The 27,839-nt window shown below is 38.6% G+C and overlaps 1 protein-coding gene, 1 long non-coding RNA gene and 1 pseudogene across 2 annotated transcripts; all 3 read right to left on the bottom strand.

Annotated features, from left to right (window-relative positions):
* Positions 1–3,572: 3,572 nt before the first annotated feature.
* Positions 3,573–11,357, bottom strand: LOC130745311 (uncharacterized). The gene is made up of 4 exons (XM_057597495.1): positions 10,995–11,357; positions 6,308–6,429; positions 6,109–6,180; positions 3,573–5,994 (listed from the first exon to the last, which is right to left on the bottom strand). Exons 1-4 carry the CDS (start codon positions 11,013–11,015, stop codon positions 5,979–5,981), a joined length of 231 nt encoding a protein of 76 aa, XP_057453478.1. The 5' UTR covers positions 11,016–11,357; the 3' UTR covers positions 3,573–5,978.
* On the bottom strand, positions 6,558–10,393 carry LOC130745312 (uncharacterized). Its single transcript, XR_009021669.1, has 2 exons — positions 8,843–10,393; positions 6,558–7,398 (listed from the first exon to the last, which is right to left on the bottom strand). It is a non-coding gene; the product is annotated as an uncharacterized LOC130745312 (long non-coding RNA).
* A 2,886-nt stretch (positions 11,358–14,243) lies between the features above and the next one.
* LOC130744533 (protein ZINC INDUCED FACILITATOR-LIKE 1-like) lies at positions 14,244–24,510 on the bottom strand (annotated as a pseudogene).
* Between the last annotated feature and the right edge of the window lie 3,329 nt (positions 24,511–27,839).

Raw genomic sequence — 27,839 nt, 5'->3', positions numbered from 1 at the left:
AACCAAACTAATTCAGATCGCGAACACCCCTATTCCCTCAGAAGGCTTTGGAACATTGAAGTTTTTACTTGGTTTGCTTTTGAATTATATAGATTCTGCTCTAAAATATACTTAGACTAAATAAAACTATAAAATATACTTACAAAATGCAGCTAGGAATTTTTTATATTTGCTCTTGCTTAGCTGCCAAAAATATTTGGCAGCTAAACACATTTGCGCGCTAGCAATGTCTTGGCAACTATTCTCCAATTTTTTTGTTGGGTAATTAGTGACGGAATTCGGTAGCTCAATACCTTTAGGGCTCGTTTGGCACGCCGTATTAGGCATGATAGTATAAGCTTATACAATACATTATGAGTTTATCCATTGTTTGGTGATGACATTGTATTCTATAAGCTTATCCATCAAAGTCTCCTTATACGTTAAAATGACGTATTATTTAATCCATCATGTGAGTGAAGGATAAGGCATGATAAGGTTGTGACGTATAAGTCACCATCACCACCACCCTCCATTGCTGCCAACTTACACCACCATTGGCACCACTACCACCACCGGTGTTGCCACCACCATCCGATCACCACCGCCCTACCGTCACCACTGGTGTCGCCGCCACCACCACCACCGACACCACAACCACCATAATCGCCGCCACCACTCTATTGCCACCACCGCCACCACTGACACCACAACCACCACCCTATCGCCACAACCACCACCATTGCCTCCACCCTCCACCGTCGCCGCCACCATACTGCAGCCGCCACCGCCACAGCCTTACCACCACCTATCATCGCCAACACCACAACCACCATCGCTGCCACCACCGCCACCACCTGATCACCACCACTACTGCCGCCACCACGCCGTACCACCACCGACACCACAACCACCACCCTATCGCCACCACAACCACCACCCTATCGCTACCACCACCACCATTGCCTCCACCATCCACCGTAGCCGCCACCCTACCGCAGACGCCACCGCCACCGCCTTACCACCACCACCACCACCCTATCATCGCCACCACCACAACCACCATCGCTGCCACCACCACCACCAACCTATCTCCACTGTCACCACCACCGCCACCAACACCAACCTACCACCATTGCCACCACCACCACCAACCTTCCACGACTTCCATCACCACCGCCACCACCGTTATAATCACCTCCATATTTGATTTTTATTATATATCATTATTCAATACTTCACTAAACATAAAATTGCATTAATTTAAACGATATGGTAAATTATACAGAGTATGGCCAAACGCTGGATAGTATAAGAAAGTTATCAAGGCTTATACTATCAGGCCTAATATTATCAGGTCTTATACTATCAGGCCTTATACTATACGTCGCATCAAACGAGCCCTTAGTTTCGATGAAGTTTAGTAACAGAACTTTATCCATTCCTCAATAATTGTGACGAACTACAATATTCGTCACAAAATTTTAGCAACCATACTTTCTGTTATATATAGTTATAAATAGTCTGTCACAAGTTCCGTCATTGATAGACTTTGTGACGGTAATTTTAATAATATGTGACGGTGTTATCCCGTCACTGATCCGTTTTTTTTTCAGTAGTGTTCTTCTGTAGAGCTTACAATATCATGGTAAATTCTTGTATGATAAATCTCCAACATGACCAAACATATATATGCATGATGGTATTCAAAGTCGGATCGAAATGTGGAAAGGAAATTGATGCAGCGGAAGTCGTTGATGTAGGAGTTTTTTAGGATATTTTTAGTATTTTAGTAATTTTATTTATGTGTGGTTAGGATCTTTTTATTCTGTGAATAGGGTCTTTTAATTTGTATATTTTATTAACTTTTGATTAGGATCTCTTTATTTTCATATTAGGATCTTTTTCTTTTCAAAATAGGATCTTTTTTATTTTAGAATAGAATATTTTTAGTTTCATCAGGGTTTTCCTATTTCTCTATTTAAGCACTTGTAAGGCAATAATCTATTCAGTTTTTGATTGATAATAAAATTCAAGAGTTTTCTCTTCTCCTCTGGTGGATTCCAGTGTATCTTCTTCTCTGATCTTTTAATTCACGTTTAACCCTAGAAAATACACTGGAATCCACCAGAGAAGAAGATAAACCTCTTGAATTTTATTATCAATAAAAAACTGAATAGGGCCTTACAAGTGCTTAAATAGAGAAATAGGAAAACCCTAATGAAACTAAAAATATTATATTCTAAAATTAAAAGATAATATTTTGAAAAGAAAAAGATCCTAATATGAAAATAAAGAGATCCTAATCAAAAGTTAATAAAATATACAAATTAAAAGACCCTATTCACAGAATAAAAAGATCCTAACCACACATAAATAAAATTACTAAAATACTAAAAATATCCTAAAAACCTCCTACATCAAAAATATTCAAATCAAGCTAGTACGTATATCTATTATCTATCCTGAAATTCACTTGTTCTAAAGCATATTAGCAAAGCAAAAAATACAGAGATATGAATGGCAAGTGTATATTTATTGAGATTTGAGCAGTACTTGTGATTGGTGTTTGCATTGGATAATTGACCCATTAATGAATTGCAAATAGTAATGTTGGCTTATGATATGCATATTACTTTCTCTGGCTGGCCTAACAAAGCAGTGTTGCTTGTCTAACTCTAAATACAAACACCAACAACAGTGAGAAAAGGGAACAATGTACGGATACACAGCTTGCTCTGCTTGCACTCACACGCTCACACTGTGTCTGCGCTTCATTGAACCAACACCTTATTGTGAACCCATGGAGGCTTCTCGTTCTTCTAAGTAGGTGAATTTGTTACCAAATAAGCACGTTTTATTTCTTTATTTTTTTCTTTTCTAGTTTTTCCCTTTTTGTATTCACAACTAGTTTCCTCCACCCGGTCTCCGATGTCGTCGAACCATCATCGTATTGCCACCGTCGTGATATGGGTCTCACATTAGAGAGTCTGTGAAACAATTAAAGATTTATAATGTGTTAGAAAATTTAACCTATTGCCGAACAAAGTTGCGCTTGCTTGTGACCCGTGCGGGGGTGTTAAGGTATTAGAACAACACAAAGTGGATAATGTGTTAGATTTTTTTTTTTATAGACACATGTTAGTTGTTAGTAATGTTAGTAATTTAGTCTTTTTCAGGGTTCGAACCTTGGACCCTTCATCCTTCACCCTCCCAAACCCTTATGTCCCCTAGCTCTTACCACTTGAGCTAACCTTCAAGGACAGATAATGTGTTCATTAGTGTGGCCTCTTGTATGCGACTCCAACTCTACATGAGAAGTGATTGGGGGAAGCCGACCAAATCAATCCAGAGACGGGGTAGGGAGGATGGGGAGCAGAGAGATCTTCAAAAGGGGGTGAAAGAGAGCGGAAGTGGACGATGCTAGGTAAATAAAATGCTCCATTTACCAAAAAAATAAAATAAAATCAAAGGCTCCCAATGGTGAGTTCGGTTCCTCGAATCTTTAGTCCCAAATGGTATATGTTCATTATTGCTTATACTATAATAAACATTTATGAAGAAATGAACATATAGTCTATACTTCTTTTACTTTCAAACTCAAAATAAACCATAAAAAAGCCAAGTACAAGTACTCATCAATATCATCATCATTGTCTAGAATAAGTAAACACTAAAAGGCTTCAGTACACATTCAAACTCTTTTTGCTTTTAAACTTAGCATCAAATATTAAGGAAAAATACCCTTCACTGTATTGGACTAGAATAAAAAACACAAAATGAAAGCTTCACAAATGTTCAGGTATCTGTAGATCATGATCTCTTACTAGCGAAAAAAAAAACCTTCTTCACCAATTTGTTGCAGCAGCCACGAAATTAAAACAGATGTTTTCCTTAATTGTAGGATCCCTGAAGTAGGCAATTAATGCTTGATTGAATCTATCACCATCAAATTGAGAGACAAATGGCTTCCCTTCAAATTCTGGTTTCAGAGGATGATGCAGGGAATTTGGTTGATTCAGAAGATTGATTTCTGCTACAGCCACCCATGGACCAAAGAAATTCCTTTCTAAGTGAAGTTGCTGATTTTGCTGTTGCTGGTTCAGGTTCACATGAGGAAACATGTCTGAAATGACCATTGTGTTGTTTGGAGGAATGCCTGTATTCTTCTATGACTTTCATCCAAACAATGCACAAATTATCCTCAAACATGTTATGATATAAATTGGTGTAGTGACTAATAGAAATATAAGGATTACAACATCTATTATAGAAGATGGATTTAGCTGTCTATATATATGAATCTATGAAGCTGTATACTGTGGGAATGAAACATGTCCTTCCTTTGAAAAGCTGAGACATATCATAACCTACATATCACAACAAGCATGTGCAATTAGAATTCAGTGTAGCAAATAATAAGAAAAAAAATTATTAAAGAACTTTTCTTGTAGGGAACTGGGGCAATATCTAACATAAATACTAATCATTTTTTAAAATTATCTTAGAAACGTATATAACTAATTAAAAAGATGACATCACAGAATGTTCAAAGAGCTACCAAGAGTGAAACTGTATCACAGGTACAAGAGCTACTAAAAAAATCAAACAATACATTAGGAAAACAAGTTGTTCTATTCTATTGTGTTTGCATGCCAAATGCTAACTATGAGTTCTCACAAATGTTGATAGATTAAACTGTGTGAAGTTAACTTGAGATAACTTCGGGGTCATTAGAAAAACCAAGTACTTGTGAGTTGTGACTAGCTTAGCATACAAATGGCTCTGGTCTATTATGTTTTGCATGCCAAGTGCTACCTTAGATTTCTCACAAATGTTGATAGATTAAACAGTGTAAAGTAAATTTAGAGATGATTTTAGGATAATTTGGAAAACAAAGTACTTGTGATGACTACTAGCTTAGCATACAAATGGTTGTCACCTGAAATCATAAAAGCATTGTGAGTGACAACACAAAAAGTAAGAGAAGATCTCAAAAAAAAGTAAAAACAGAACAAGGAAATATGATAAGAAAATAGCAGAAGTCCAAGCCACTATGCCAGGAAAATTGTTAAACATGTCAAAGAAAAACGTGTAAGCAGGGAAGTTGGGCTAGACATCACCAATACTGTCAAAATCAGAGAGCAAGGTCAATAAGAATTTGTTAAGCAATGCAAATTCAAGGTCCTTCCCAACCCTTGCTGTCACTATAGCATTGTGAGCACCAGAGACACAAGGACTGTGGTCGGCATATCTGACCAGTGACCAATGTAATTCACACAAAAAAGAAAGAAAGCACAATGACATCTAATAAAGCTTGAGCATAGAAAGTTTCACATACTCAAGAGACATATAAAGTAAGTGTGGGAGAAAAAGATTAATATGATATAGATTGACAGTTCTTTTAAGTTGCAGATATTATATGCAGTATCGCAAAGATGAAAGCAAAAGTTGACCAGTGATATGTTGTCAAACCGAAAAACATGGTCAGAAATTGTGGAACCAGGGAAAACATCACCAATGGGAATTCCTATAGCAAAACAGGATATGAGTCAGAACTAGCATTAGGAAATACAGAAAGATGAACAGAATAGTACCTTCATAAATTCTGATAGTTACACGGACAATAGTGTTGTATAGTTTATTGGCCATGCCACCCTAGAGATAAAAAATTGTCTTCTCTCAAAACCATTAGTGTATTCACTAAATCATGCCAAATGAAAGTAATCTCACATGCAAAATGTAAACACACCATCTTAGATAGAAATAGTAGCTAGGACCATTATTCATCAATCGAGAGGGAACGATGGCTTCTAATGTTATAGAATCCTATCACGCAAGTCAACTACCTATTTATGCTATTGAGCAGTCTGCACTTCTGTTATATTAAAGGATATCCATCTTGATGCCAGCTCTTTGTAGAATATCTATGCAAGCCCGTACTCCATCTTGAAGCTTGTCTTCTGTGGGAGTGCTACTAGTTAAAATAAGATCAGTTTCTATAAGTTCTGCCACCTGCATTATTTCATGGGTATGAGTAAGAATACAAACATTTCACATTTAGGGAAATAAATGTGAAATGTATTTACATATAATTATAAAGAAACTTGTAGCTAAAAGAAAAGATACATTGTAGCAATTTGCAAAACTGTAATGACCCCCCAAAGTCCAGCCAAGAGAATTTCTTGATGGTCAATTAACCTGTAAATACAAATTACAGATATTATTTGACACATTCCTAGCCACGAGGCTAAATACGAATTAAAGAAGAATGCATTGAAAAACTAAATTCTGAGCTAAAATCAAGCATCTGCAATATAATGGTCACCTCAACCTCCACATCGGGTTCAATTGTGATTGAGGTAATCTGCTTGACCACATCAGGTGAACTGTAGAGGTCAATGACTCTCTTGTGCACACGCAGCTCAAATCTGACCCAAGTGTTTGTACCTGTAACACCCCGATTTCGGTGGCGTCACTTTAGTAACCAAAAGAAAATACTTGAGCGGAAAAACGTGAATTATTTTTTTTCGACAATATAGCTAAAGACAGAAAGCAATAAACTCCCCAACAAAAGATAAAAGGAACTACTATACAACTATATATACATGCCTCGCTAAACACAACCACGTCACGAGTAACCTCCAGTGACGGGTGACAGAAAAAGAGTAACGCCCGAAGGCAATATGTACAGTCCAAGGTAAAAATACTGTGTCCGCAACACTAAACCTCAAAATCTGAGAACAAGTTGGCCCAGCGGCCTAAGAAAAGACCCCCTAAAAATCCAACCAGCTCTCTGTGATCCCCATAGGAAACCACACAAAAAGCTACCGGTAGGAAACTACCCTGTCCCCAAAACTGAAGCATGACGGTCAGAGCATCGACACTACTCCTACACTAATCCCTACCCGAGGAGCCCACACTAGCACTCGATCCTACATGCTAGCGCGGTCGTCATCCGAATCTGCATCCAGGACGACTAAGTCGACATACTCAACACTGCCCTCTCTGTCCACCCTAATGCGCTCCTGCACTGGCCTCTCGGGCTCGGGGCCCGGAACGAGATCCGCGACGACAGCAGCAGCAGTAGACGGACTAGACTCCGTCGAAGCCCCACCTACTGGCAGCTCCTCAGAGGGGTCCTCATCATCCGAAGGGGATGGTGGCGGTGGAGGTCCTCCCAAGCCGGGTCCACAGTGTACTCCTGGAGGCAGGATTGAAGCTCACTATGTGCCTCCTCATCACCCCTTCCGTCAAGCGTCCGAATCGGTCGACACGGTCCTCCATGACCCGACCGGTGTAGGTCGCACGGTGGCCCTCGGGATCGACCACCCATGCACCTGGGTCGTCTTGATCAAGCATCTCGTACCTGGTCCCCCCCGAGGGGCTGACCATGGTAAACCAATCCCCCATACTCATCTGACAAATGGCGTAGTCCGCCCAAACACACACAGCAGACGCGAGGGTCAACTCCAAAGAATTATATAATTAATAAAACCAGATATAATTATAGGATAATGAATACTTGCCGCTCAGGCTTATAAGTTTTGGGATAGATTCCTAGGGTTGCATGTATCACAATGAATATAAAGAACCATAATAACAAGTAGCATGCCTCAAAAATAGGATAAACAGTTACCAATCACACTCAGCAACTAAGTCAGCATGTATGTTGCATGAAATGCAATGCTGGGTAACAAAATGCATTCCGGAAGAAGGATGGACACCATCGAGTCAGCCCTAACACCGGCCAAAGTGGGACCATTCCGCTCGGGCGTCTCTTACACCACACAAAAGTAGTCAGATCAGCAGTGAACCCGTAGGTCTGCCATTCCGTCTGCTACGGAGGACCACCGTAGTGTCCTAAATATGGAAATCCGGGTCTTATGACCATTTTGGAATCCACCGAGGTCCGGTATCACGCCGTGTATTAACCTCAAAATGAGTGCATGAATGCAAGTGATTAGCCAAACAACGTCTCCGACCTCACCCGACACGTCGCCACGTGTTCTAAATAACTTATTGTCTCTAAAAAGCCTACCCTAAGGCAAACGTCGATTCTGCGACAAAATGAATTAATCAAAGAAGAAGAATGTACTTTGGAACTCATGGTTCCCGGCTAAACTTTAGATAGCCAATCAATAAACTGCTCATCGAGCGAAAAGGTACCGAAGTACTTGGAAACTTATAGTCTCCGGCTAAACTTTAGATAGCCAAACATTAAACTGCTCATCGAGCGAAAAGAGTATCAACATACTCGAAAACTTGTTAGTTCCTCAAAACTTGGACTCGACGACACTTCTCATATCTCCCAAACTAATATTCGGCTCTAAGCTCTTATCTAAGATTATTATTATTGTTCAAAGTATTTAGAAGTTGATTAATGTCTTATGAGTTTTCCGTGATGAAATAGTTTACATTTTAATCTTATAATACTTCCTAAGAGTTTTCAGAGATCCCATAATCTCAAATAATTCCCTGAGAAGGTCTCGATCCATTAAAACATAACAAGGGCCGAACTCCGTTCGTCCTTTAAAACTCTCTCAAAATCTCATAAAAATTCGGCATGACTTGCCCGTAATCCTCACTTTCCAGAAACATAGGCACGAGTGGAATAGCATCAATGAAACAGCTCAACCAATAGGCATAAACAGCATATTCCAACACATCCTAAGTTAACCATGTAGCACATAGCATGTGAATCATTTAGCACACAATATCATGGCATCAAGTACTCAACAAGTTCGGCCGAAGCCTCAGAAATCATTTCAGACATTTAGCAATTAGGTGCATAACACATAAATCAAGTCGAATTTCATCGACACCTAAAGCATTATCTAGTAATTCAGAGAGTAGCCCTCACCGGTGGGTCTTCCAGCTTCCTCCTCAAAATGTTCTTCAAGCTCTTCTCCTTGATTTCTGGGAATCTCCTCAAACGAACCTTAAGCAAAAATCACAGAAATCAACACCAAGAGTCAGAAACTCAGCAATCAAAGAGTCCTAGGGTTACACAGTACACTACTACCTCCGTGGTACGACAATCTAACGCGTTAAGACAAGTTTTCGAAAAATCGGATTCTCCTCCCCCCTTGATATAGCTCTCGGCCACTTCCTCTAATTGGGAGGGTCGATTTTTCTTCGATCAAACTTGGTTCCTAGGTTAACATAAGCCGTAACTAAGACGGTTCTAGGCTCGGAAAAATTTTCGGATCGAAAACTGATATAGGGGTAGTTTGGTCATTATTTTTAGCTCAGAATTTCAAAATTGGATTTTTGAAAAACAAATTGGATGGGGACGTCCACAACGACGTTTATGACGACAAATCCTACTAGCACTAAGCCAAGTCGATAGATTAGAGCTTAAAGGTTGCGACTTTGCCGAAAAATGGGTATTTAGGGTAGAAATTGATCCCGGCGGCATTTCGTCGACATTTGACAAAATCTAATCCGCAGAACACGCTCAGGAGCATGCAGGGAAGAAGTTTAGACGCTGAAATCAGCTGATTTGAACAGTTTTTCAAAAACCTCAAAATTTTGAACTCAGAAAGTCGCAGGAGAAGTGGACAGAAACGACGATTCGAAGGAGAGTATAGATTACCTACCTCGAGGTCTTCGATTAGTGACGATCGGTGAAGCAAACGGGCAAGAAACGACGAAGATCCGGATCTCTCTCTCTCTCTTGATGCTCGCGGGTTTGGGGAGGGGAAATGGGTGTTTTTTCTCAAAAAAATCTAATTTTCTAGCTATTTATAGGTTTTGGAAAAAACGGAAAAATGATTTTTTTTCGATTCCGATTTTTCCTGCGCGTTCCTCTGCGCATTCTAAGATAGGTTCTGGCGACAGAATTCCAGAACTCAAAATAGGATTCTTGGAATTAAACCAGAAGATCCAAGATCGGCATAAGTCGGTGTAAGTCGGTTTATCCCGAAAAACTACTTTTTGCAGTGATCGTCGGATGAGAAAACTTCCTTCTGAAGAAAGATTAGAATTGACGAGAGAAATAGGAGAACGCGGGTGGAATCTTCTTTTGCAGCTCCGAATAGAAAAAACCTTCATCGTCTGTCGATCTTAGGTTTCTCGAACTATCAGGGATTCCGTTTCGGCAAACTTCCGAGAATTGGAATTTGACGTTCGTACTTTCCAGGATTTCGCATCGAAATGATTGTTTAAGGACGGAAAAGAGAAGTTCTAACATTTCTCTGAGGATTTTTGGAATTAGTTTCCATCGTGTCCTAAAGCGTAAATTAACTATTCACTAATACCTTTGACCAAGGATTATGCGTATGTTAGTCGTGCTATAACTCTTATCGGTTTTTCGATAAATTCTTGGACTTTTCCTGAACCTTTTTCCTTCACAAATTTATCTTAATCGAATAAACTCTTTTATTTTATTCACTTATCCAAAGCGTTAAAACTTGGGCCTTACAGTACCTTAAACAAAAAGCTTAGTCATGAACACAGGGCAGAATATCATCCATTGAAAACAAAACATTATCCACAAATACACCAAATGATTGAAACAGGTCACAACAATTGAAGTATCCAAGACCAAGACTATAATAATATTGTTCTTTCAATCAAGCTATTATACAACTTAGGTTAGGTTTGGATACTCGTAAGCAACAGTGCTAATGGACGTAAGCTGAACTCTTCTTATGAATTGGGATGAAAATGCTTGCGCGTTAACTCAATTGTTATCCAAACACATACTTTGAGATTTATACAACTTAGAGCAACAAACCACAATGTGCAATCACTATATAACTGTTAATTGTATAAAAACACCATGTAGCATGATAAAAATAATGAAAACATATTCAGGAATAAAAATCTAGAAAGCACAAGAAGTACATAACAAAAAGGACAATAATCAAGTCACTGCAAACTATCCACACAAAAGAACAGCAAAAATGAAAACCCCAAACTCATGAAACAAAAATGTACTCCAAAAATAAGATTTTTGAGTGAAGAGGCAGCAAAACATTTCAAAGTAATTGATGAAATTAGTGAGATACCCTTTTTGAGATTCTGGACATTCTTAGAGGAGGGAGTGATCCTAATCTTATGGATTTGATATGCGGACTCCTCCAACACCGGCAGCTTGTGACCCAAGTGGGAGCATTAAGGTGTTGGAACTGATGATGAAGAGCCTAGTTGTGCTGTGCATGTGTTGCTTGGCTCCCCCCACTGGTCTTCGACGTCGTCGTATTGCCCCGCCGTGCTTTCACTAGAACCACCGTCTGCGGCCGGCCACCACTATTTGTCACCGGCGTTACCCCGCAGCGTACGGCGACCTCCTACACAAGCTCAACCTTTGTCACCTCCACATGCTACTATATACCAACCCTGGCCAGCATCTTAATGCATTAGAAGCTAGCATAAATTATTATTAGAAACAATGCATTAGAAGCTAGCATTAATTTCCTGAAAGAAAAACGATTGAAAAAGCCATATAAGTTAACTACCCTTCCCAAGGCATAAATTATTATTTGTGAAGGGTAGGTAGGTCCCACATCGGTAACTACTTAAATAATTAAAGGTTTATATTGTGTTACAAAACTTAACCTATTGCCGAGCAAAGTTGCGCTTGCTAGTGACCCGTGCGGGGGCAATAAGGTATTCGAACAGCATCACACAGTGGATAGTGTGTCACCATGGTCGGTCGGTGTAGTCTCCTGTATTCGACTCCAATCCTACATGAGAAGTCAAGATGATCAAAAGACATCACAACTGTAAAGGAGTGATAACGGATTACTAGGTTGCTACACTAGCCCTCATGGTTGCTTGAACGGTCCCACCTTTTTATTATCATTTTTTTCTCTCTCATGCTTCTTTAGTAAGTAGATGATGTGATATTTTATTTTTGTGAATTTTTTGAAATTTTAAAACTCATTTTTTCATCATAATTAATTCAGATTTTCTACATATTATTTTCTCTTATAATTAATAGTGAAATTCAAAATTACTTTCCATAAATCACGGTCCAAATCTTTACCATCAATAAATAATTCATCCAAGTATTTACTATTATACAAAATTATTAAATTTTCACCCAAAATCCGAGTATTTTAGTTATTAATTTTAAATCAATTAAATGCAAAAAAACGTTATATTTGAAAGACCTGACCATTTGAGAAATTAGTAAATAAACAAAATATCTATTATCTAATAGGGATACAAAGATTAACGCTAAATCTAAACATATATACACTAGTTACTTTGCAAATCCAAAATAATTAATAATTTTGATAGAAACATAAAACCAATCGAATAAATTTAGAATAATTATTCATGATGTTTAAATCCAGTACACTTTTTGAGGGTGCATCTAAACTTTATGATGTTTTCATTTGGAGAGCTTATGTTTTTTTTTCTTTTAAGGCAAATAGAATATAATTAATGGGGAGCACAAGGGCTGCCCCAAGTCCCCAACACATTACAAAGGAAGAGAAAACAGTATTAAAAATGAATTATAAAATGTAGTGAAACTCTAACATTGATAACTCTTGCCCGACTATCAAATGGAAAACTTCTCCAAGCCATCATTAGTTCCAGCCACATCTAGAGAAAGCTCTGTTGCAATAACAGAGCTGATATTAATGAAAGCCTACATGACACATAAAGAATATGTCAAGTCCAGGGGCCAAACCGATCTAGCTCCAGCCACATGTAGAGAAAGCTTCTCTGTTCATCCCACAGCAAGAAAGATTGCATTCATAGCAGTGACAAATATAGATTCCACCAATCCAACCTGCCAAAAAGACCACAAGTATTGCATTGTAATAAGACCCCAAGTAGCAGACCCTTCCAATGCCATCATGGTCCTACCAAAGGGCCCAGGATAAGCAAGCAAGCAAACCAACATCCAACAATCCTTCTCAGTTCCCAGCAATTAACAGCACCAACACCCATAAAACAGAACCAGAACCGACAATAACATCTTTGAGGGAGAAGCAACCGACCTACAAGAACTCAACACTTGCTCCTCTCCATGAACTTGGGTTAAAACCTAATAGATAAACAAAATACAAATGAAAGAAACATATGCCCGCATGAACAACGTTGGGAACTTTAACGAGGCTGGTCATGTTGAAACCACTAATGGGATGGCCAGTAGTACAAAGTCGAGTCATTTACTCTATGAAGTATATCCATAGGGATGCCAAGTCATAATCCAACAAAATGATATACGAAATATAAAAATTTACTCAGCTCAGGAGCATGAATTAGTGATGAGAAGTGGTTTTCCAAAGAGCTGCTAATTCTTAAATTCATAAAACACAGGCCTATAAAAAAGGAATTAACCATGAACTTTAATTCTCAGTCCACAATTCTTATTTTGCATGAGTTTGGTGTGAATTGTTCGCTGTAAAATCCATTGTAAAATGTTAATCTGTATACCAAACTATGAAATTAATATCAAGTACAATGATTGTACAGCATAATAAGATTGCTCTATTATCAAAAACTACACAAAAATTGATGTGGAGTTGACAGTTAAAAAGAGAACATACAATTGGATCAAGAGCATCTACTAGCTGGCACACCAGTCTTATGACACTTACCCATGTTGGAAATATTCAAGAGCAACATATCTATTAGGAAAGCAAAGTTATAAAAAGATTTTATTTCAGTAACTACAATATGAAAAGAAATAAGCGAAACAAACCAATTTTTTGCAGAATCAACATGAAGGGCTCGAGTTCATACCCAAAAGTCCCTTTAACAGTTGTGCAAAGGAAAAGAACTAAAGGTGCAGACGCTCATGTAGCTAATCCAAAATCACATAGCTACAAGTTAACAAAAACAATCAGAATGATTGTATGAGATAATCACAATCTATACCCAAGTCTACAATTGATTCAAAGGAAAACATCTCACCTTGGGAGTCTATATAAAGCGTTTTCTTCTACATAAACAAAGAACGAACATGCATTAAGCTTCAAAACATGAGCACTCTAGAGTAAACATAAAATTTAGTTAGAACCTGACTAAGTTTGACATAAAATGAAACATGGTCAATGAAGACAACCAATAACTAAAATACAGAAGTGATGGATAAACATCTAAACATGACTATATCTCATGCATTTCATAATAATAAATTAACTTATGTAGAAAAAATAAGTCAAGGTTAAAACAGCAAGATGCAGAAACTTAAAATTTGTGGTTAGGTGCACAAAATCTGGGGTGGCCATACTGTCTATTCAATCATTGAATGGATTTTTTTTAAATAAAAATGAAGAGCAGACGGTGAAAGTTACCTTATCAGAAAAGTGCTGCAAATGCAATTGTTGCAAGTAGCACAAATGTAGCGCGAAATAGTACACAGCTTCTTGTTTCTAATGTGCAGTGCTGCACAAATATAGAACAAAACTCACTTTCCTCACAGTGGCGAAGAATGTGCCTCCTCCTGCCTGAAAGCCATGGCCACCACTTCCCAACTCCGAGCAAGCTCTCTTTAAGAATATGGAGAAAAAAGAAGAAAGCAGGTGGTGAACCATTGTTTTCCTAATGCTTTCTTCAATCTTCTGACCCTGCAAACAATAATAAATTTGGGAGTAAACAATAACTTCAAAAGCTTGCAAAAATAGGTAGTCATTCAAGTGACAAAAAAAACCCCAGCATCAATGAGAACCAGCTGAATTGCAAATGGCTTGGATGGTTCACCTACTGGACACATGCCACATCCGAATCACACTCACTAACCTTCCATGTATCTCTCCCAGAGCACAAGCTCCTAATAGGATTTTCAGGTCCAAACAATTCAGTCATTGCAATAACTCAAACAACAAACTCAAAACAATAGAACCACCAGACCAAGTTGAAAGAACTTTTCAAACTTCAGAACACCCAACCATAAAAAAATCGCTATTTATAGAGAACTAATCAAACTTCACAACACATAAAACCAGAAATATCACCCAACTTGACTTAGAAAGACAGGACAATGCAGAGCAAATAAAAAATAAACAGGAAAACTAAATCGGCTAAGAACTGGTGAGAAACAACACAACAAAGGGTCTATTTATAATGAAGACAAAAGCAAGGGCAAAGCAGAAAAAATCATACAAAAATGGATCTACAGTTCTACATCATAAAAGTTTTCAAAGTAAAATCCGCAAAACATAAAGAAGATATATTAAGAGCCTAAGATGCATACCGGAATCCAGATAAGTACTGCAAATGCCAGTCCTAATATTATAGAGCAGGGCAAGAAGTATGGAAACCTGCAAAATGATTTGTGTTTTGACAATTGAGAATTCACATATCATTAAATGAAAGACTGATAAAAAGACAAAGATGGGAGGAAAAATGAAATCCATAGGTTTTCTAAAATTATACAGAAGGAGTCCACTTACTTATCCCAAAAGGAGTCCTTTGGAAATATCTGTGGGAATTTCTCTACTGGCTGCAATAAGAAATTTCCTTTAGTACTAGAGGAGCAAAAGACAAATCTGCACGTGAATGTGTGCGATTACCTATACACAGACAAAGATACAAACACAAAAAGTGGAAAATTTGAAGATGCAAAATGTAAAAACTATACACAAGATCATTTATTTTGAACATGAAAAACTGATTTCAGAAATTCAACCTTTCTAATTCTTAATTGAGTACAAAATTGCAGGCATCAGACTTCTCACTATACCCAAAAGTCTTTTAAAACAAGCATCTTAAGTGCTGGTACTAAATTCAGGCCTTATTCTTCTGAAGGCAAATAGTACCTGAGCCAAATAGCCTCCGAATGCTGGCCCAAAAATCAGACCCATACCCCAAGCTGTGCTGACCTAAAAGTAGACGACACACTGAATTATCATGACGGAAAACGCTTGAGAAATAAAAATAGAAAAACAAGAGTTGATGAGGCTTACTATAGAGAGCCCTAGAGCTTGATGCTCTTCTCAGAAAAGTTCAGTAGCATAGGCCTGTTAAATAAAGGAGTTCATCAAATAGATAAATAAAAGTTAAAGTTTAAATGAGTATAATTCATTGAAAAAGTCATGTATGCCTGACCATAACTAAAAGTACCAGTAACATTTCCTACAATTCTTGGCTATAACTATCTATATACGGTATTAACTATTAACTATGTGATAGAAAAACCATGATGGTAATGAAAATCAGTATGAGCAACATTTTAGCAAATAGCAATGAGTGGAAAGTGGGAACATGTTGATTCAGATCACTAGCTAAAACTAAGCAGTGCTGAGACTTGAGATTGTGACAAAGATGGCAAGCATTACTGGCAGTAGCAAACTCTTGTATCCACATATGCGAACCACCACCTCCACCATGGCCACCTGCATTGCATGGTAATGACAATAATATTACTTACACAAAGGGTTCTAGAATCTTGATTATGAAATTCATCGTTTGAAATCGTGATTGTGATTATTCTCTGCATATGTAATTGAAAAGTGCTTCTCTCAAAATTGATTTTGAATTTAGAATCAATAACAGAAAAATCACCCACCGAAAGCGATTACAGCATGAATTGGTTCTGCATCAGTTTCTGCGACGGAAGAGAGAGAGAGAGGAGCCTCGTCGTGTTGAGAGGGAAGCCAAGAATGGAAGCGTCTCGGAGGAGTTGGCAGAAGCAGAGGGAGTTCACGGTGGTGGCGGAGGAGAAGGCGTGGCAGCACGCGCCGGAAGCAGTTTCCGTGCGGTTGTTTGGGGGAGACGAGAAGTAAGGCAGGCACGGTGAGAACGGCGACATTAGCTCGTCGGCGCAGCCTCCGCCTCTGCGACTGCCAGGACACACAGGAGGAGGAGCGCGGTGGCCGTCGGAATCGGCATGGGAGTGAATGTTCTGTTAGTGATGAGTCAGTCACAGTATGAAATTTATGCGTACGGCGACCCCCTCCAGCTAGCGTTACCTGCTCAACCTTTGCCACCTCCACATGCTACTATATACTAACCCTGGCCAGCATAAATTATTATTTGTGAAGGGTAGGTAGGTCCCACATCGGTAACTACTTAAAATAATTAAAGGTTTATATTGTGTTACAAAACTTAACCTATTGCCGAGCAAAGTTGCGCTTGCTTGTGACCCATGCGGGGCATTAAGGTATTCGAACAGCATCACACAGTGGATAGTGTGTCACCATGGTCGGTTGGTGTAGTCTCTTGTATCCGACTCCAATCCTACATGAGAAGTCAAGATGATCAAAAGACATCACAACTGTAAAGGAGTGATAACGGATTACTAGATTGCTACACTAGCCCTCATGGTTGCTTGAACGGTCCCACCTTTTTATTATAATTTTTTTCTCTCTCATGCTTCTTTAGTAAGTAGATGATGTCATATTTTATTTTTGTGATTTTTTTGGAATTTTAAAACTCATTTTTTCCTCATAATTAATTCGGATTTTCTACATATTATTTTCTCTCATAATTAATAGTGAAATTCAAAATTACTTTCCATAAATCACGGTCCAAATCTTTACCATCAATAAATAATTCATCCAAGTATTTACTATTATACAAAATTATTAAATTTTCACCCAAAATCCGAGTATTTTAGTTATTAATTTTAAATCAATTAAATGCAAAAAAACGTTATATTTGAAAGACCTGACCATGTGAGAAATTAGTAAATAAACAAAATATCTATTATCTAATAGGGATACAAAGATTAACGCTAAATCTAAACATATATACACTAGATACTTTGCAAATCCAAAATAATTAATAATTTTGCTAGAAACATAAAACCAATCGAATAAATTTAGAATAATTATTCATGATGTTTAAATCCAGTACACTTTTTGAGGGTGCATCTAAACTTCATGATGTTTTCATTTGAAGAGCTTATGTTTTTTTTTCTTTTAAGGCAAATAGAATATAATTAATGGGGAGCACAAGGGCTACCCCAAGTCCCCAACACATTACAAAGGAAGAGAAAACAGTATTAAAAATGAATTATAAAATGTAGTGAAACTCTAACATTGATAACTCTTGCCCGACTATCAAATGGAAAACTTCTCCAAGCCATCATTAGTTCCAGCCACATCTAGAGAAAGCTCTGTTGCAATAACAGAGCTGATATTAATGAAAGCCTACATGACACATAAAGAATATGTCAAGTCCAGGGGCCAAACCGATCTAGCTCCAGCCACATGTAGAGAAAGCTTCTCTGTTCATCCCACAGCAAGAAAGATTGCATTCATAGCAGTGACAAATATAGATTCCACCAATCCAACCTGCCAAAAAGACCACAAGTATTGCATTGTAATAAGACCCCAAGTAGCAGACCCTTCCAATGCCATCATGGTCCTACCAAAGGGCCCAGGATAAGCAAGCAAGCAAACCAACATCCAACAATCCTTCTCAGTTCCCAGCAATTAACAGCACCAACACCCATAAAACAGAACCAGAACCGACAATAACATCTTTGAGGGAGAAGCAACCGACCTACAAGAACTCAACACTTGCTCCTCTCCATGAACTTGGGTTAAAACCTAATAGATAAACAAAATACAAATGAAAGAAACATATGCCCGCATGAACAACGTTGGGAACTTTAACGAGGCTGGTCATGTTGAAACCACTAATGGGATGGCCAGTAGTACAAAGTCGAGTCATTTACTCTATGAAGTATATCCATAGGGATGCCAAGTCATAATCCAACAAAATGATATACGAAATATAAAAATTTACTCAGCTCAGGAGCATGAATTAGTGATGAGAAGTGGTTTCCCAAAGAGCTGCTAATTCTTAAATTCATAAAACACAGGCCTATAAAAAAGGAATTAACCATGAACTTTAATTCTCAGTCCACAATTCTTATTTTGCATGAGTTTGGTGTGAATTGTTCGCTGTAAAATCCATTGTAAAATGTTAAAATGTAGAGAGTTGATGAGGCTTACTATAGAGAGCCCTAGAGCTTGATGCAAAGGAAAACATCTCACCTTGAGCTTAATGTCATCTATCATTGTTTATTGTATTTTCTTACTTCATGACATGGCTTATCAAGAGGTATCATTTCTACCTAATGGGGTTTAAAATGGTATATGCAAACCATTTAATACATGCAGTTTGGATTCTCCTGCTTCTTTTTATTCATCTATCAGTGCATATCTATAAGTGGACTTCTCGAAAAAGTTCAGTAGCATGGGCCTGTTAAATAAAGGAGTTCATCAAATAGATAAATAAAAGTTAAAGTTTAAATGAGTATAATTCATTGAAAAAGTCATGTATCCCTTACCATAAATTCAAAATTAGTGTCCTGTTGCTGGTGGATGAAACCTGAATTGAACATTAATAGGTTTTAGAAAAATGGTACCTTCACTGGTCAAATTAAACCATTCAAACTTCCCAAAAGAAATCTAGTAACAATAGCCATCCAAAAATTCGTACTAAGGCCAAATAGTGTGTTGAAAATGACACTGATGAAATCAAGTAAACATTGATAATTAAGGGAAACCACATAACATATAACTTATAAAAAGCATCCAATTCATTGAAAGATACTATACTCACACTGCAATAACCCCGAAAATTCTAACAGGTTTTCGACCATAGCGATCAGAAACCATTCCCCAGCTTACAGAAGTCAAAGCTCTGCCGAGCATGAATGAAGATCCTACAACATGTTTTCGATCACACAGGCATTAGTAATAAAGAACTGACTTCAAATAATGGAAATGCAAAAAGCAATCATACCCACATAACCAGCATATGAACTAATATCAGTCTCCGTTTTTGCAACATTGAAATCCCTTACCTGAAAATAAATGTTGCATTTTAAGGACGTGTTCGACATGAATCAGTGTATAGTTATTGATTTATTGAGTACTATTTCATAAGAAATGAAAAATCAGAAGGGAGAAAGAAATGTGCAATTAGAAATTGAAATTGGTACATCCATCCAACAGTTTGCAATATTCAGTTACACTACGGTTGAGAGGGAACATGACTTGGTAAAATGAGGAAAACACTGAAGGGTACTTCATATATTGAAGAAAAAATCTTCTTATTAATGCTCCAAGAGTAATGGTCCTTATACGGTAGAGAACTTTATATTCCAGTAGGAAGCACTTGCCAATCACTGTTAATTCATCTTTAATTACAAATATACAATAAAATAAAAGTTGTAATTGAACTTGAAATGCTCAAAAAGTCAAAATAAACAACTAAATTTTCCTCCACACTTGTTCGGGCAACTTTCAAGATGTTACACTATCACAAACCAGAGTATGCATCATATGGAAGGTGCACTGTAAGCAACGATTATTGTCTGATGCAGAAGCACATAGGACATAGGCAAAACATGTTGAATGATCCTCACATGACTTTTTCAAACAGAGGCCCTAGACACCACAAATTAAGGAAACTAAACATGGCAATAGTGGTTAGAACTTACAAAGGTAGCATTGCAGACTTGGCACTCCCAACAAGTACTCAAAAGTCCCAAAGGATAGAAAACTGTAACATTCAATTTGTTCAGAAGTGAAATTAGAGTGCAATGATTACTTGCACATAACACCACCATCCATATAAATATATAATAAGAAGATTTATAATTGATACACCCTGGTTCAGCTCTTCCACAATCTCATTCTCCATGTTTCTAGGAGAATTATATTCCACTCTTGGTTCACTAGTGTACTTTATATGCAGCATAAAAAATGAAAAAAATTATCAGAAAAAGATGTCAAATGCAGTGCTTTTGCCATTAGAACGAGAAAACCAAGAGTTGAAACATACACTTGTGTAAGAGACTGAAATGAAAATGAACTACACAAAGGGTCTGTTCTCACATAGTACATATGTAAATAAGTGTTAAAGTGAAAATTGAGTTTTTCTTTTGGTGCACTTCAATGAAATTAATGCATATGCTAATCCATCATCACGTGTACGAATAAAACACGAGGGAATTACAAATTGAAAAAGAGAGACGAAATTGAACATGAACACCGCAAGATACAAATTTCGTGATTGGACCCAATACAAATTTGTGGCTGATTGGAAAGTAAAAAATTCCACAAAATGTGGTGTTAAACGTGGTCGTACGGTAGCGTGGTTTTGAAATTTTTTTGAAATTAGAAGACTTCAAATAAGTACCAACCGTGGCCATCACTATCTACGGCAGCACCGTGCTAATGTGCATCAGTGCATTAGTTTCATGCATCCAGCATCAGTCCTCTCCTTGAAGAGAACATCAATTTTCCTTAAACCTTCACCATTTATGAACAAGTTGCGTGACGATAAAGGTACTATCGTAATTCTATATTCTTGTTCCATCTATTTGTATCTATCGAAGAACCAAATCAGCCAAGCATATATCTAAATGGAAAACGCAAGTCGGGTGGATTGCGCAAGGCATTAATTGGTATTAATTTGTAAAGAGTAGATCCCACATTGGAGAGTAAGTCAAACTATTAAATGTTTATAAAGTGTTAGAAGACTTATTAATTCGCCGAGCAAAGTTGCGCTTGCTTGTGACCCGTGCGGGGGCATTAAGATGATGGAACAGCATCACACGGTGGTGTGTTAGTTGGTCGGTGTGGCTTCCTGTATCTGACTCTAACTCTACATGAGAAGTCAAGATGATCAAACGACATCACAACTGTAAAGGAGAGATAACGGATTACTAGGTTGCTACACTGACCATCATGCTTGCTCGAACCATCACCTTTTTATTGTAATTGCAAAACCTAAATTAAATGTCATCTTAAAATCTAAATACTCCCTCCGTTCCAATTTATAAGAACCAAACTAACATTTCACGTCCCTTAAGAAAGTGGTTGGTAGTATTAAATTTGTTCATATTTATCTCAACTTTCCAAAACTACCCCAACTTATTTTTTTTAATTTATATTTATCATTAATGAATTGCATATTGGAAAGAAAGAGAAACCTCTATTAAATGAGGGTATTGTTGCCAAAAATTAATTAATGCACATTGAAATTTAAATTGGTTCTTATAAAAAGAACCAAGCTACACCATTTATTTAATTCTTATAAATAGGAACAGAGGGAGTAGTATATATATGTTCATTATTACTTTTAAAATATATATAATAAACATTTATCAAGAAATTAAATGACATATAGTCCCTATAGATACGCTTAACATATATAAAACTACTTTTACTTCCAAACTCAAAATAAACCATAAAAAGTCAAGTAAAAGTACTCATTAATATCGTTACATTTGTCTAGAATAAGCAACACGAAAAGGCTTCACACATTCAAACTCCTTTTGCTTTTAAACTTAGCATAAAAGATTAAGATAAAATACCCTTCACTGTATTGGACTAGAATAAAAAAAACTGAATGAAAGCTTCACAAATATTCAATAGGTATATGTAGATCATGATCTCTTCAAGAGAACAAAAACCTTCTTCCCCGATTTGTTGCAGCAGCCACGAAACAAATGTTTTCCTTAATTGTACCTTATAGTGAAATTTAATTTTTCCTCCATGTTTGATCCCTGGTGGAGGCAATTAAAGCTAAATTGAATCTATCACCATCAAATTGAGAGACAAATGGCTTCCCTTCAAACTCAGGTTTCAGTGAAAATTGAGTTTTTCTTTTCAAGCACTTCTTCCATGAAATTAATGCATGCTAAATTGCTAATCCACTATCACGTGTATGAATAAAACACGAGGCCGGGAATTAAAAATTGTATTAACAATTGAAAAAGAGACAGACGAAATTAAATATGAACACCGCGAGATACAAATTTCTTGATTGTATTTTTTTTAACCAAACATGCAATATATTAACCAGAGGTATATAAATCAAAATATCCGCAGTTATAAATGTTTCAGGAGGAACCTACTATATCCACACACAACCTGCAAAAGAGGAGGCATTCCTAGCCAAGTAGTCTGCAACAACATTGCCAGCACAGCTAATAAAAACCACAGAAAAATAATTAAAAGAACAATTAAACAAGAAACAATCATTCTGTAGGATTTTTCCACATCTGGAAAAGCTTGAGACAATCCATCTTAAAACACAAACCCGCCGGAAGCCAAGCTCGATCGCCAAAGCCACTGACCACCGAAAAGCGAGAGCCTCAGCTACTATCTAGGTAGGTGGATTTCTCCCACATCAGAGAGTCTGTGATACAATTAAGTGTTTATAATGTGTTAGAAAACTTAACATATCGCCGAGTAAGGTTGCGCTTGCTTGTGACCTGTGCGGGGGCATTAAGGCATTGGAACAACATCATACGATAGTGTGTTAGATGGTTCGTATGGCTTCCTGTATTCGACTCCAACTCTACAAGAGAAATCAAGATGATCAAAAGATATCACAACTGTAAAAGGGGATAACGGATTACAAGGTTGCTGCACTGGTGTTTACGGTGATATTTGGTAAACAAACATTCTCCAAATTCGACTGGAAAAAGTTTAAGAGTTTTAAGAATAAGAGTTCTTTTGGGAAAACGTCTTGCCAAAGTGCTGTGTGAAACGTGGTTTTCGACAAACAAATGTCAAAGGTTGAACTTGTAACTTAAAAACAAATATTCAAGATTGCTGGAAACTGAATTTCATTAAACAAAGGGAAATACACACAAAGACAGTCGAAAAACTGGAAATTACATCAAGTAAAGAAAAATCGACAGAAATTCAAATGAACAAAATAACGAGTCGAAAGCATTAAACGCAGGAATAAATGGCTGGTTCTGCATCATACTCCTTCATGATCACGTTAGGCTCGTTGAGTCTCTTTGATGCGGACATGTGAGCTTTTTAGTGAGTTTTTGGAGTTGAGTTGGGAACCCTTTCTTTGAATGAGCTTCTGCTATTTATAGGGCTCCGTTGTCTCACATGTCTTTGGCGGTTTCTTCTCTAATGGATGAGTTAGTGGGCTTGATTTTCTCCACGATCTCTTGCTTATTCCGGAAGTTCCATGCGTAGTGGGGAGAGGGATGCACTTTAACCGCTTGCTCGCACTGTGGGTGTCCATCGTGGGTAGGGGCACACGTATTCAACTGTTTCTGTTGCAACATGGGTATTACGCACATGTTGATGGCCCTCCTTTTCCGTAACTGCCTCAAGCATCAGCTTTGTCGATTTTCGTTGTCAATTTAACTTGTGTTTCTTTTTTGGCCCTTCCTGACCTAAATCTCGACTCGTTTGTGTCGACGATTCTTGGGCTAAATTTTGGGCCAACAGATGTCCCCCAAAAATGTTGGTCTTCGACTACCAAACTCTGGAGAAGCCAAGCATTTTTTGAGTCTAAAACTTTGGCTGAATTTAAAATCCCGGAAAACCAAACATCTTGCAATCCTAGCCGCTCATCTTCAGGTCCAATCAAAAGTCATAGCGTCTGACTTCTTAGCTGACAATTTCAACCTTTTTCACTAGAGTTATGATTACCCTTTCTGCCTACAAACTAGGGGGCAGCAGTTTTAATAATAAAATAACCGTTGGGACTTCAAATTTTATACGGTATGGCTTAATGCAGCTTCAAATCCGTTCTTTCCTTGCGTCTATAAATACGCCATTAATGCTTCTTGCAAGCTTTACGCTTCCCTGATTCTCAAACTTACTTTAAATTTCCTGCCATTTTCACTGCTTTTCCCTTTCGGTGAACTCTTCAACCATTTCCCATGGCATCTGACCCCAGCAACGTTGTTCCGATGGCGACTGAACTCAAGATGAGTGAGGCCAAGCGTGTACCCATTCCAGACCCACCAAATGAAGCAGAGAAGAGAGCTATCTGGAAATCTCAAGTACTAATTCCTTTCTTTGTTAATGGTACTTTACGCGCCATTTTAGGACCTTTGAAAAAGGTAAAGGAAGATAGACCCAATAGTCTTCCTGATAAGTATGAAACGTTTCACCCTAGTATTCGAGGAGAAGAACTTATCTTAGCATTTCGATCCTCCTATCGCATGCCCTTTCTGAGTGACCCTAAGAGAGCTTTTCGATCTGCCCCTCTTAATCCAACTGCCAACGAGGGAGCTTATCTTAAATGGCTTGATAGGGTAGAGGCTGGCAAAGCTCAACATTGGAAAGACATTGGGATTTTTGACTTAATCCAAATGTCGAGATCGCCTATTTCGTACAACCCAGCTATGCTTTTGAGTTTGTTCTATTTCTGGGAGAGATCTACCAATTGCTTCCATCTTCCCTTTGGTATGATCACCCCAACCCTTCTCAACGTAGCTGCAATTGCTGGCCTCTGGCCCATGGAAGATGATTATCACTCTACTGCTGTCCCAACTGCGCCAATTGCGATCTCGACGGAGAATATGTCTTCTAGTCGATTTATCAAAGACCATTATGTCGAAGAAGGTGAGGTGTCTGACACTGAACATGTTGCTTTTCTTCTGTATTGGCTTTCTGCTTATGTCTTCTGCACCAAGTCTTTGAGAATTCCTATCAAACTCCTTCCCTTGGCCAACCTGCTTCATGAGGGTCGAAAGATCGCTATGGCCAGGCTTGTTCTTGGCAACCTCTACCAAATGATCAATGAAGCTGTGGCAGACATTCGAAATCCTAAAGTTGCCTATTTGAACGCAGCTGGCCCTTTATGGTTGCTCCAACTCTGGTTAAATGCTGTTTTCGAATCTTTTCTCCCAGCTAAGAAGACTCCTCCTGTAGTTTCCAATACGAGGATTGATGCCCATCGACTTGAGACGTTGACTCCGCCTTACGACGCTTCTCACTTTGAAGCGGATTTTAGGAAGTACTTTGTCACCAAATCATTCAAAACATGGTGGTCTGCATATTGGACTGAAATTTCAGTGCCGCTTGTGGATAGCCTTCAATGCATGACAAATGCTTTTCCTGTGCAGGACCCGGCTCCCAAGAAAACCAGAGGTATGCACCTGGCCGAAATCAACGCTTTTCATAAATTCTTCGGTGTAGTATATTTTCCAGGTCCTCGCCTTCGAGAAACTGTTGCTAAAGCAGCCCAGGTTCTCAGGCAGAAGTGGGAATCTAAAGCCAAAAAATCTCGACTGATCATTCCTCCTGAGGAAGATGGTCTTTCCGTGGTTATTCGAAAAACTGGCTTTAAATTCCCATATTTTCCTACCTATAAGTATGCTCTGGCCTTCCCACTGGTTCTCCCTAAGTGGGTTGATCACATCAGTATCAAGAACATATATAATGAGGCAATGCCTCCCCGGAAGCGAGTGACTTGGACCAAATTCTACATGTGGAATTTTCCTTTACACGTGCCGGTCGAAATCTTCAACCACATATCGCTAAACACGCGTATTGGTCAAGGTAAACATTTCGACTTGGCCTTTATTATGCCATTTGTCTTTTAACTTTTCTTCCTAATGTTACAGCTGAGGCCATTCCTCGACCACCTCCCCAGGTTTCTCCCCAAGTGCCTCAAGTTCCGCAAGCTGCCATCGAGATTGATGATGACGATGATGATGTTGGGGTTGGTCTGGCTGAAAAGCTTGCTGTGACCAAGGTACCTTTTTAGCTGAAATCTTCTTTCCTTTCTGGGCACGTTTGCTGTACTAATCTTTTACCTTGTTTTAGAGTCGAAAGAGGGAAGCCACTTCCGCTACTTCTGCGAGTCAGAAAAGGGCCAAGGGGGCCGGTGGCTCAGCTGTGAGCAAACCTTCTCCAGCTAAATCTGCTAGCCATCCTGAGGCGGTTGAAGGGGGTGATGGCCTGGCCGTTGACAAGGTTTGAATTTCTCATATCGATGACCTTTGTGCATGTCTTGATTACTGAATTTTTACTTAAACTTTTCTCTTCACCTAGGTCGAGATTCAAGAACATTCTGCTTCCAGTCCCCCGCCTCATGAAGACCTTCCTGTTTCTGATTCTATCCAGTCCAAACGCAAACATGGCGAGAAGACGCCGGTCGAGAAAACTTTGAAGAAGACATCCATAACAAAATCTGGTCGCAAGTCTGGTAGTCGATCTTCCCAGCCCTCCAAGAGTTCAGCTGATTCCAGTCCTCTCAAGAGGTCTGCTAGCAAGGTAACCATTCGTTGTTCATAGTCTATTTTAATGTTTTTTTTTATCTATGCCTCCTCAAGGACTTTCACTTTCCTTCTTCAGAGGGTTGGCATGTCTAAAATGGCTGTGCCCCGAGCCAATTTGTTACCTCCTAAACCTCCACCAGTTGTTATGTCGAGTCCCTTGAGCAGTTTGGAATCCTCGAGTTCGAGTTTAGACTCTAGCGAACTAGACCCTGTGTGGGACAAGTTGACGTTTTATTTCAATTCAAAGCCAATCGCTTGGCAACATCCTGGTTGTGAACCTTATTATACCAAAGAATGTCGAGATAACTTTTTTAATTTTCCTCTACAGGATGCTCCAGGCACTGCCTCACCTGTTCGCGAACAAAGTGTGCCTCATGTCGAAGTTCAGCGTGATGGAGATGAAGTGCCCCCAGTCACTCAGCCTGATTGAGTGGTTGGTGTAATGCCCCCTCCCAAGTCTCCTGTTGCTGCTGGTGCTGAGGCCCAAACTTCGACGCACGCCTGCCCTTCTCCCAAGGCTCAACAAGATTCTGGAGTTGCTATGCTTTCTCCACAGGCCAAAGGAGGCTCGGCTTCCTCAAGGACAACAGCTTTATCTCATGCTTCTAGTGAAAAGCTCGATGCTCTTTTTGCTCAAGACCTTGTTACTGCTATCCAAGGTTTTCTCGATGGTACTTTAGACCTTGATTCTCCGCCACGCCAAGTCGAAATTGCTAAAACTGCTTCGTCCACTGGGATGGCTAGCGCTGATCAGATTGAAGAGAGCCTGGCCAAGCTTAAAAATCTAATCTTTGCTGAAGGTTTCCTGGGTCGAATTCAGGCCGATCCTCAGGCTAGCCATGATGTCAAGGAGCAGCTCACTTTCCTCATTGGCCAGCGTCTTGATCAAACTCAGGCTGTTGCCCTTGTCGAGTTTCAAGCTTTCTTGGTTGACCTC

This window comes from Lotus japonicus, chromosome 3 (genome assembly GCF_012489685.1).
Source record: "Lotus japonicus ecotype B-129 chromosome 3, LjGifu_v1.2".
In the NCBI taxonomy this organism is placed as follows: domain Eukaryota; kingdom Viridiplantae; phylum Streptophyta; class Magnoliopsida; order Fabales; family Fabaceae; genus Lotus; species Lotus japonicus.
Note: the sequence above shows the minus strand (reverse complement) of the source record. Positions and strands in the feature narration are given on the sequence as shown.